The sequence below is a fragment of the Xyrauchen texanus genome, chromosome 21, assembly GCF_025860055.1.
Source record: "Xyrauchen texanus isolate HMW12.3.18 chromosome 21, RBS_HiC_50CHRs, whole genome shotgun sequence".
NCBI lineage: Eukaryota > Metazoa > Chordata > Actinopteri > Cypriniformes > Catostomidae > Xyrauchen > Xyrauchen texanus.
Window position 1 is genome coordinate 35,315,263 of NC_068296.1, and position 12,629 is coordinate 35,327,891.

A 12,629-nucleotide genomic window follows, 5' to 3' on the forward strand; every position below is an offset into this window, starting at 1 on the left:
ATGGTGGAGGAAGGGGCCAAATGTTCACCGGGGTACAGGAAGCTGGCATTGTAAACTTGGTTTTGGAACATAATGAAATCAGATTACGAGAAATTCAAAGCCACATCATCCAAGACAACACCTTATTCAACAACATTCAATGAGTCAGTCTGTCCACATTGGCTCGCATTCTCAAACGAAACCAAATCAGAATGAAACAACTTTATAAGGTGCCGTTTGAGAGAAACTCTCAAAGAAACAAAGAGGTCAGACGAGCATATGTGGATGTAAGTACTATATTGACTGCAGTACACTACAAGCAACATTGTTTCCCAGTGTACTGGATAACACCATATTGACTGATTTTTGTTCTTTGTTTTCAGGGAGTACTGGAAATGGATGCTCATGCAATCCCACATGAGTTCATCTTTATAGATGAGGCTATGTTCAACCTAGCAAAGACCAGAAGAAGGGGGAGAAATGTCATTGGCCACAGAGCCATTATAGATGTTCCTGACCAACGTGGTGGGAACATCACAATGTGCGCTGTCATCTCCAGTATGCATGGTGTCCTCCACCGTCATGCCAAAGTTGGACTATACAACACAGCCCATATTCTCACATTTCTGGACAGACTTCACAACATTCTCATACCTCCAGAGCGTATGAATGATGCAGACCATCAAAGAAACCGGTACGTTGTAGTATGGGACAACGTGAGCTTTCATCGTGCAGCCCCAGTCCAAAACTGGTTTGCTGACCAACCAACATTTCTCGTGCAATACCTCCCACCATACTCACCATTTCTGAACCCCATAGCAGAGTTCTTTTCGGCATGGTGGTGGAAGGTATACGACCGGCAGCCCTTTGTGCACATGAATCTTGAGCAGGCCATGGAAGAGGCATGTGATGAGATTGATGTGGGTGAGATTCAGGGATGGATAAGGCACTCAAGGTGCTTCTCCCCTCGATGTCTGGCAAGGGAAGATATTGCCTGTGATGTTGACGAGGCGTTGTGGCCAGACCCGGCTGTGCGGCAAGATGCTGCCTAACTATTTTTCTTGCCTCTTTTTTTCACTGTAATATATATTTTCTGAAATTTTCTTTTTCAGTTTACTGTTTTTTGTAAGAATATTTTTGTTCAGTCCCATGTAAATATATCTGCTGTGCATATGTTGCACTGACTTGTTTACTGTAGTGAAAAATAAAATAAAAAAATGCTTCAACAGCATGTGTGTGTATCTGCAAATATTTCTGTGCATGTGAACAATCTGATACATATTTTAGTATTATGGCAAAGCATACTAAAGATGGGGGTGCTTTTCATTATGCCCAACAGTGTGTAGTTGGTTAGGCAAAAATCTGGTAATATGTAGTCTGGAAATGAAGTGTGTGCCATTTCATGCAAAAGTTTGATTTTGATAATGCTATGTGTAGTTTCGGTTGCAGTGCTTCATATTGCAGGATATATGAGGTATTTTGCAGTTTGGGTGTGTGGTTTTGTGAATTGTGTTAAGTATTTTGATAAAACCAAACTAGTTTGCAAAATTGTGTGTTAGCAATGGGAAAAAACTGTAATTTAATGTTTTTTCTGTCACAAAAACAATGAGGGTTTAAAGGGGGTTAAAAGTGTTATCTAAAAGTAATAGGAAACAATTTATTTAAAAAAAATTATATTTAATGGTTGAAACCATATTAATAAGCAGCAGCATTTCACTAATTATTTTGCTAAAAAAAGAAGACCTGAAATGCTGTGTGTGTCACAGGGACTTGAATGATTTTTGTCTTTTTTTAAAGAATCACATGAGCCATCTGAATGGAACAATTCACTTAAATTAATCAGTTATATAATCAGTTTACTGTCGGCTGTAAAGCTGTATGTGCATTACAATGTGACATTGAAAGCAACGCTATGTCGCTTTTGCGCTACTTGTTATAGAGTTACTCTATTTTGAAAAGAGTTGATCTACTGAAAAAATCCAGTTGAGTTAGGCCACATTCACACTAACACATTTCGTTTTTCAGTTGCCAAATGTCATCGTTTTCAAACTAAGCGGCTTTTTCAAACTCTGTTTTTTGTGATGGAAAACGACATTGTAGTGTGGATGAGAGGCGTAAATGTAGCGGAAATAAAGCTTTTTTTTTTCTTTTTTTATAAAATGTATTAGTATGGACTTGGAAGTTGCTGCTTTTACTTACTCCCCAACACTGGTGGAGATGCTCAACGTCTTGTCTCAACAAGGAGGCATTGTTAAACCATGTAAACGGTTTTATTTTTCTGCCTGTTGTTTCATCCAATCTCCCCTAATTGCCCACCCAAAATTTTTCTGCATTCAACAATTTGGCAAACATCTCCATGACAGTTAACAAGACAAAATGGTCTTGCAAATATCTCTGAACGCAGGCCATCAAGTGAGCAGATTGAACCTTGAAAACTTCTAGTGCTTATTTACATGTTTATCATGTCTAAGAACTGATCGTAGAGTCTATAAAATGGCTTTCACTAAGTTTGTGATTGGTGTTTGATGCTTCTTTCGTTCTTAAGGCTGTGCCAAATTTCTTGACTGTTTTGTTTCTTAGACTTGTGGGAGCATTGAGTAGGTCCATTTGGAAAGTAACTGGATCAAACCTCATCCAGTTTGTGCCATTTCATCTCCACATGTCCCTGACCACAGCTGGTAAGAATGTGGGCCATCTCCAATGCAAACACGTTAGGAAACATTGAGAAACAGCCAAGATTGCAATCGGTATCAGTTTACCAAACAGACAGAGAAAACGAGAGAAAAAAATTTAGCACTCTCTCTTTCTCTCTCTCTGGACTTGCAACAGTGTTAAAATTTGATTCGTCATCTCTCTTACCAGCCAAACTTGCAGTTTTTTGGAATTTCATTTCAGAGATGAACAATGCTTAGTAATGGTGACACAAACAGTTGTGAACTGTCAACACATTGTGCTACTTAATTAACATGAAAGAAAAGACTGAGGGAGAAGAGGACATATGAAACAATGTGAAGAGAACCATTAGTGCACACATTTTTAAGTACTGGAAAAAAACATATTTTTAGTTTTTTGGGATTCATCAGTTACACATGTTCAGAGATATTCACCTACTGCTTTTTCCATTTTCTCACAACATCTGTCTGCCTACAGTTCAATATGTGTCAACACCATCAGATACAAAAACAACATGTCATAATATTATAAATATTGACATATTAGCATTCACTAGCATTCACTTCAGTGAACATATGAATTTATAATACAGTATGGTTTCTAACTTTGTTTTAATTAGAGCTGTCAGAATGTGATTAACGCATGCGATTAATTAAAAGAAATGAACACAACCTGCACAACACGTGTGCAGGTTGGAATGACACTGATGCACACTTCACAAACAGACACGCAACAACACCAGAGTCCTTCTACCAAGAATAGCTTACAAGCTTAGCATAAAATAGCATAATGCGGCGGTCCCACTGACATTCTATGGGCGGAACTGTCATAATACTCCCCTATGATAGAACCGCGGAGGTTGTTATCTCGATAAATAAAACAATTTCTGACAGCACTTCCCTGTCAGTGATAAAATTATGGAGAAAGGAGCCCTTAGTGCTATTTGATGAACAAAACGAGACCAGATGGGACTTGTAAGGCACATTTTAATTACCACAGATGCAAGTCAAGTCTTAACTATTACCAAAACGCAGAAAGACAGGTTTTTGTCTTGAAGCGATTTTCATGGTGCGTTCAAAGCTTGACGCTGGCATTGACGCTCTGACGTGAATAACGAATGCAGCTTCATGATAGCTGTAACAGAGAAAACTCAGTCTACCAGCAGATTAATATTATGGAGGATGAGTGATTAAGAGATTTAATGCCCATTGCAATGAATATGCAACCTATGGGGGGGAAACTAGTTTTTCAATTAGTCAAACTTCCACTCAGACTTTGGGAAACTCGAATTGGTGCTATTTTAGTGCATACCTTATGGATGGCTTTGTTTGGAAAATGTTAAAGCATTATATTGTTACATATTGTTTTGTTTTCTTTCCTAAGATGGATTTAAATGCATTTGACAAGAAAATAATTATATGTAGTGTCAAATTTCAGCACTTTCAAAATCTGTGAATAATCGCGATTAACTACAAAAAATCATGCATTTAATCGTGAATAAAAAATTGTATGGACAGACAGCACTAGTTTTAATAAATATCTGCTGACATTGATCAAAAGGCCAAGACAAAAAGTAGGGACATGCTTTAAAAATTATAAATGGGGTATATGTAAAAATGTACCTATTTTGTCAGGGTGCTCCTCTGTGGTTGCTTACTTGTCCAAAAGATCCCACTCACCCAAAACAAAAGAACTCACCACCAAGTCTCTATTATACCCTAGATAAGTTTATAACAATTTTCAGCATTTTCTATAATCTAGGCAAAACTTGTCCAATTGCACAGTCTTATGTATTATTAATGTCTATAGCACAAACGTGTAAGTTACATGGCAAAATTAAATGGTTCGATCAAAGCCAAAGTGGATTTTGCTGATACAGATAACTAAGGTGGTGGATAAAGGCAGATAACCGATTAATCCGCTGATAGTTTTAAGAATTAATTTATTTAATCATTAAAAAAAAAAAGTCTTATGATGGGCACACACATGCAGTTTATTGTGCAACCAAAATGTACAATAATAATCGGATATATAGGACGTTTTACTATAAACGTCCAAAATGCATCAGGTACTTATTTAAAATGTCTGTTCTTCCAATTCATACAAACATGTAAGAGAAACAAAAAATGCACTCTCCAATCATCTACAATGTATTACAATAGAAACACTATAAAGTAAACATTGTCATATTGTCATCAGTGATCACTTATTATAATTGTCCAGTATTCCGGTAGTATATGTACATGTATATGAACTCCATAATCAATAAAGTTTGTATAAATAAACATTTGATAATGTCTATGCTTCATATGTGTCATATGTGTCTATTTTATAACATCTTGTGCTAAGATTAATCAGTTATCTGCCTTTTCCACACCTTTAGTTATTGGTATTGGAAAAAGTCTCACATCTATGGCAGCTAAAGAGTACAAAAAGGGCACCCTAATGAACATATGACCCCAAAGGTTTTAAGAGCAAGCCAAGCTAGTTTCCGAAGAGGACACAGTTGCATCAACCAAGTCCATTTATTAAGATGCCTAATCGAACCACAATCTATATGCAGTATTCACAAGAAAACATTCCACTCAATCAAGAGGTCTGCTATTGTTTGGCATACTAAGACATTATGGAATTCCAAGCAAGATTGTACGAGCAATACAAACCCTCAACAACAACTCAAGGAGTACCGTCTTAGTTGATAGTAAGAAATCAGTGGAATTTAACGTAACACATTGCGCTCAACAAGGTGACACACTTGTTCCCTTCATATTTATCATTGTGATGGACTACATTCTCAGAGCTGAAGAAAAGCACATGACGAAAGGCAGCTCTGGCTTTATCACCAAGCATAGACAATCGTCCAGGAATCCAGCCACGTAATGTCCGACCTTGATTTTGCCGATGACATTGCTCTTTTATAAGGCATTCTTGAAAGAGCCCAGGCAGCTCATAAACAACATCAAAAAGACTGAAGCCTACACCAACCATGAACATGTTAGCCTGCACAAACTGTTAGACCAGCATGAGTATCGCGACCTAGATGGAAAACAAATCGTCTGGGTCAACAACATCAAGTATCTAGGATCAATTGTCGCTTCAAGGAAATCCGAGTAAGCATTGTCCGCCTTCTTGAAAATGAAGGACGTTCTTCAATCTCATATCAATCTTAATAAATCGTGACATATTCCAGGCAGCTTGTCTCTCAATTCTGCTATATGGCTGCAAATGATAGATCATCACCAAATGGCTTGGAGCAAATCTGAACAGCTACGCCATCAGCTACTACAGAATTATGCTTGGAATAAGACAACTGGACAGGAAATCAAAGGCTGAGATCTACACTAAATTGAAAAAACGAGCCCCTAACAAACACCGTACAGCAGGGCCAATTGAGGTATGTCAGTCACTGTATCAGGAAGCCATCAACCAAACTCATCCATCAGTACCTGCTCTACGTGCTCTAGCGCAAAGCCACAGCAAGAGAATACCTGGCAGAAGTGGACTGTCATACGGCAAGTCCATCGGGTGGATGATAAATCACGAGACACCGTCGACGACTGAAGAGTTACGAGCAATAGCTGCAAACAGAACGAAATGGAAAATAAATTCTGTGCACCTGCAAACCCATTTGCAGCTGAATGATGATTAAAGATATAGCAAATCCCCATGAATTGTCAGAAATGGTTTTTATTTCACCTCTAGAGGCCGCTGTATGACTGTAGAACCAAGCTGTTCGAACGGCAAAATCCTCCAGTGCCGGCCACAGAGGAACACAGAGCAATAAAAAAACTAAAAAAAAACAATCAGCAACTGTCTGTGTTCATTTTTCCCATTAACCGATAAATCCAAAAAGCAACTAACTGCACCAATTAACAGGTAAAACCGATATATCAGTCAATGTCTACCTAACTCTATGTATGATGAATAGTAATAGGGATGCTGGTCTTGGCAAACAACACTGACAATAAAGAATAAAGAATATTAAGGTAAAAAAAAAGTGACAGACAATGAAGAAAAACAAGGAAAGGAAAAAAGATTAAAGAAAAGGGAGAGAGAACAAGAGCGATGAGGCATTTTCTAAACAAATGTGAGCACAAGCGGATGTTGGCAGCTGTTCTGAGGGAATATGAGGCTTGTGCAAATTAAGAGACATTAGACGGAGAGACGGACAGACAGGAACAGATCAACAGAGACAGATAAAGAACAGTGAAAGCTGCAAAAACAAGTGTCTACTCAAGTCCAAAAAGAGCTAAATTCATTTTACGCTCTATTGATTTCACTAGCATGATGGAATCATTCTGATGATGATGATGCAAAACACTGGAAAAAACAGTCCAGGGTGCCAATATACGAACACGGAGACCCACACATGCACACATACACTGTAAAAAAAAAAAAATAAAAATTCCCAGCAAAATATTTGAATATCCTTAAAAAGATACAATTACTTCAAAAACAATATTGTGTAAGATTATACAAGCTGTGTGAAATAATATATCTTGAATTATGACTATTTTCTTAACCTATTGGCAAAGTGTGCTTTATTTAGGAATATATATAAATTATTCTCAGTTCAGTCATGAAACTCTACATGGCACATGGCAGACACACAGATTTCTTAATGACAATTTATTCCATGTGATCCTGCGGGTCATGTGTAATTAAACATATCTGATACACATACTTATCCTTCTAAATGCCCACCTCATTAGTCAGACCTACTGCCCCATGTATCTTAGCGATGTGTCCCAGCAACACAGGGTTCTTCTGACCCACATTCCTTAGCACAGGCAGGTAGGGAGCTAGAGAGGCGGGGCTAGCCTGAGCAACATTCACCAGCATGCCCAGGGCAGTGTCACTCAAATCACAGTCACTGAGATAGCCAATCAGGGATGGCACCAATGAAGGCAACACCTGAAGAAAAGAGAAAACATTATTCAGAAAATGAAAGGTGTGGGCTAAAGCAAGAAAGATGAGAGAAGAACAAATATAAATTTAAAAGAATAGTTTCCCAAAAATGATAATTCTGGCATTATTTACTCACCTTAATGTCTTCCAAATCCCCCTTCTTTTTTCTGTGTGACACAAACGGTGAATTTTTGAAGAATATCCTGGCTGCTCTTATCCATACAATGTAGGGGAATGGACAATGTAGTGCAAGGACTGGGCTGATAAAAAGACAAAACAAAGCACTCTAAAACTAGTGCGGTGTTAATCTCATGAGTCAGTAATTTGATTAATGTTGTTTCCTATCTGTCACTCACTCGACATTGTTTCAATGTAGTGACACTAGGGGTCACTCTTGGGAGCCCAAGACACCTTCTGATCTTTTATAAAAGACCAATGGGAATTGGCGAGTGGTATTTGCATGCCACTCCCCCGAACATACGGGTATAAAGGAGGGGCGTGAATACTGCTCATTCATATTTTCTCTTTGGAGCCCAGTGGTCGCTATTGCATTTAGAAATTACGAGCTGAATTCCCACGGCTTCCATTCACCTCTGCTGGATCCTTACGGTGCATTACAACGGCTTTCTCCCCTCTCTGCAGGGGTGCACTGCAGAGATCGCCCCTGGGCGCTTTGGCAGATCTACAAAGAATATATTCTAAAAGAGCGGCACACATCGGAACATCTTTTTAAAGACGCATCATTTTAAAGATGCCTTTCCGGTTGTGTGTTATTCCTGGATGCGGTCGATATCTCTAGCCTTCAGACGGCCACGATCGCAGTCTTTCGCACCTGGGCGCTGCCCACGCCGAGACATCTTTCTTGGATGCGTCATGTCCTCATTGCAAGGACATGACTGACCACGGCGGCATTGTGGTCGTGGCTCGCTTTCGTAAGAAAGCAAGCCAACCCAGCGGCTCCCTGCCCCCGGCCTTTCTACCCACGGGTATGAGGCCACTATCTGCACCGATTAACAGATGAAACCAATATATCGGTCAATATCTATCGATCATTCTCTATTGCGACTAGCACTGGGGCGATTTGGGGACTAAAATGGGACAACCGCCACAGGGTAAATCTCCACGGACCTCCCATTCCCCAGCATGTCCGTTTGCTCCGGTTTGGCTGCTGGATGAGTTTTCCAGCTCGTCTCAGGGCGAGCTCGACCCATTGTTTGGTGCCCACAAAGGTGTTGAGCTCTCGAGCACAGCATCAGAGAACGGGCTTGTCCATTCGGTAGCGAAAGCCTCAGCAGGCTTCCCCTTTCGGGTGTGGTCGCCCAGTCACATGCTGAACCGGAAATGACGGACGTGCTTTTACGGGCAGCCGCGAGCCGCTCCCAGCCACGCCCCGTCCCAGTTCCTTTATTTCCGGAAGTGTACAAGGAGCTGACAAGATTGTGGATGGCACCTTTTACTGGTCGGTCCCAATATTTCGGATCCCCCGCTCTCACTACTCTCAATGGTGGGGCACCGAAGTTTCCCGTCTAGCACCTGTAGGTTTACGTCATCCCTGGCAGCCAAACCGGCATATGGTGCCGCTGGACATGCCGTCTCTGCCCTGCACCCCATGGCTCTCCTGCAAGTACACCAAGCCAAGGTGCTGAGAGAGCTGTACGAGGGTAGTTCCGCCCCGGGATTGATGCAGGAACCGCGCTCGGCAACCGACCTCGCCCAACGGGCAACCTTGTTGGTCCAGGAGCACCACCTTTGGCTCAACCTGGTCGAGATGAGAGAGGCCGACAAGGTATGGTTCCTTAACGCCCCCATTTCTTTGCCCAGCTGTTCTCGGTAGTGAAACAGCAGACGGTGACAATCCTGCCAAGACAGCAGTGTGGCTCAAGACCAATCACCCCGTCTACTCGTCGCCAAGGGTGTCTCCCTGCGGCAGCTGCACCGCTACCTCAAGTCGCTGCGAGCCACTCACATCCCGGGCGACCTCGACAACACAGCGGATGCACTGTCACGGCAGGTCACCCACAAGGGAGTGTGGAGAATCTATCATCAGGTGGTCCAGCTGATCTGGAGTCGATATGGGAAGGCACAGGTAGACCTGTTCGCCTCCCCAGCATCCTTCCACTGCCTGCTTTGGTACTCCTTGATCCAGACGCCCCTCGTTATAGACACGCTGACACACAGCTGGCCACCTGGACTACGCAAGTATGCATTTCCCTCAGTGAGCCTGCTTGCACAGACCCTGTGCAAGGACAGGGAGGACGAAGAGCAGGTTGTCCTAGTATCACCATACTGGCCCTCCCAGACCATACGCTCCTCGCGTCAGCCCCTCCATGGCAAATTCCTCTGAGGAAAGACCTTCTTTCTCTGGGATGGGGCACCATATGGAACCTGCAACCAGAACTCTGGAACCTCCATGTCTGGCCCCTGGACAGGACGTGGAAGACTTCAGTGTCCTACCACCCGCCATAGTAGACACGATCATTCAGACAAGGGCCCCCCTCTAATACGAGGTGCCAGTATGCCTTGAAGTGGCGTCTGTTCGCTAAGCGGTGTATTCCTGGAACGCAAAGACCCCCAGATGTGCACAGTCGGCTCTGTGCTTTCCTTTCTGCAGGAGAGGTTGGAGGGATGGCTGTTTCCCTCCACCTTGAAGGTGTACGTTGCCGGACTTCCTCCGAGCCCTGTGGCAGGCGAGTGTATGGAGAAACTCACTGCCAGCCCATTACATGTGCTATCTAAGCCCTGTACTGGGATAGGTGCTCTGCATGCGCTGGTTCCCTGTAGGTAACCCCTTGCGATGCACAGCTCCACTGAAAAATGTTTCCCTTCTGGTAAACTGTATCTTCCTTCCACTCTGCCCCAGTCACTATGTTCCACCTGACCATGTGACATATCTTCACTCTAGAATCCCCCCCCCCATTGAATGAGCGGTATGCACGCCCCTCCTTTATACCCGTTTGTTCGGGGGAGTGGCATGCAAATACCGCTCGCCAATTACCATCGGCCTTTTATAAAAGATCAGAAGGTGTCTCGGGCTCCCAAGAGTAACCCCTAGTGTCACTACATTGACACATCAGGGAACGGAGGTTATGGAAGTAACCGGGACGTTTTATCTTGCATGTTATCTTATCTTTTTTATCTTATAATTTTATTTTGCACATTATCATCAACTACAATTTTATTTTTGGCGACTAAAATGATATGCCATTCACTTTCTTTATATGAAAAAGAGTGAAAAAGAGTGTCCAGGATATTCTTCAAAACCCTTTGTCATACGGTGTACACAATGATCACAATTTTCATTTTTGGGTTAACTATCCTTTTAAGCAACACTGATTTGTTCCTCTCTGTTCTCAGAAGCACAGCGACCGGGTATCTGGAATCTTCACAGAGGGGATCTAATAAAAATGGCAAATAACACCACACACACACACATACAAATGTGGACAGGGAAAGGGAGAGAGAGTGAACACAAGGAAAATCATAATCATCTCCCACTACGACAGTTAGATTTATAAATCTGTTACAAGAAAACAGTGATGACCTTAAAAAAAGACCTCATATAACAATGACTCACAGAATTAAGGAGAAAACAAAAAGTAGATCATCAGTGAAATTTGTGCCTTGCTTGACATTTAGGCCTGACAAAATGTAGTGACTTCAATGAAATGGCACAGCTAGAAACAAATGAGTCACTTCAGCGCTTTTCTCCAGCATGAAATTAATCTAACAACACCCTTTTAGGGGGATCCTATAATCCTATCATTTTTCTTTTGAAAACCTTTGAACTGGCAGTGGGGATGGGACATGCACTGGGAGAGCAGTAGACAATTCCCAGCCTCTCTTTTGCAGGAGGATGTGAAAATCATCAGCTAAACTCAATTAATTCCATTTGCTTCCAAATCACTGTATAAACCAGCAGCACTGGAGCAGAGAGACTTCGGGCTCTATATTCGTGACCACGCTAGGTGCAATGACCGTGCACTGCGTTTGATCCAATTTTCACGAGAGTGCTAATTCTAAGCGCAATTTTTTAATTAAGTGTTTGCGCTATCTGTGGATGTGCACAAAATGTGGGTGTATTGTATGTTAATGAATTGATGAAAAGCGCAATTTGCTATTTTCCAGAAAATTAGGTAATTGAGCTGATGCCTCCTACACACTACACGACTTTCAAAGACGTCGGATTGTGGTACCGTTCATATTAAACAACTGTCTGTCTTGTCATGGAAGTCATAGCATTTTCATTTATATTAATGTCGCTTCACGGGGAATGGAATATTTAAGAAGACGCAGACGGTGCAAAAACCGGAGAACCTCCGAATTAAATTGCCCTTTACAAAACCCCTTCACGCTTTGTGCTCTATTTTGCAAACCCTTTAACACCTAAGACTTAGCACATGCTTGCACGAAAATACCAAAACTTCATGGCCATGCCCACTGACTTTGTAAGACGTATCACATAGCACTGCGCTCAAGACGTAGCAGTCTTCCAATTGGGCCTCCTGTGCTACCCTCTCTGTGACATCGATCAATCCATCCATCCCTCCCTCCATTCATGCTTCCATATTTGCATCCATTAGGACTGGATATCGATACAGATTTCCAGATTCGATTCAATTCATATGATCTAGATTCATTGTTTTTAATCATAATTAATCGCATCATTTCTTGTCGTATATCGGGATTAATCGCATATTGACACAATATATACACTTCTTTTCTTGTCAAAATACATTTATTTCCATCTTAGAAAAAAAGCAAAACAATATGTAACAATATAATGCTTTTTTAACATTTTCCAAACAAAGCCATCCACAATATAAAGACAGAAATGCACTAAAATAGCACCAATTCAAGTAAAATTAAACATTTCCCAAATTCTAATTGGGAGTTTGACTAATTGAAAGAACTAGTTTCCCCATTAATATTCATTGCAATAGGTATGAATCCCTTAAACTGTCATAATATTAATCTGCCGGTAAATTGTGGTTCTCCACTTTGTTACAGCAATCGAGAAGATGCATTCACAATTCATGGCAGAGCGTCAATGCCAGCGTCGAGCGTTGCTT

At 41.4% G+C, this 12,629-nt stretch overlaps 1 protein-coding gene across 2 annotated transcripts in view; it reads right to left on the minus strand.

Moving 5' to 3' along the window:
• Positions 1-12,629, minus strand: part of LOC127662005 (ventricular zone-expressed PH domain-containing protein-like) — a 160,784-nt gene that overhangs the window by 71,895 nt on the left and 76,260 nt on the right. For both annotated transcript variants that reach the window (XM_052153016.1, XM_052153015.1), the window contains exon 6: positions 7,357-7,566. In XM_052153016.1, coding sequence (XP_052008976.1) covers positions 7,357-7,566 — 210 coding nt within the window. The remainder of the gene's footprint in view (positions 1-7,356; positions 7,567-12,629) is intronic.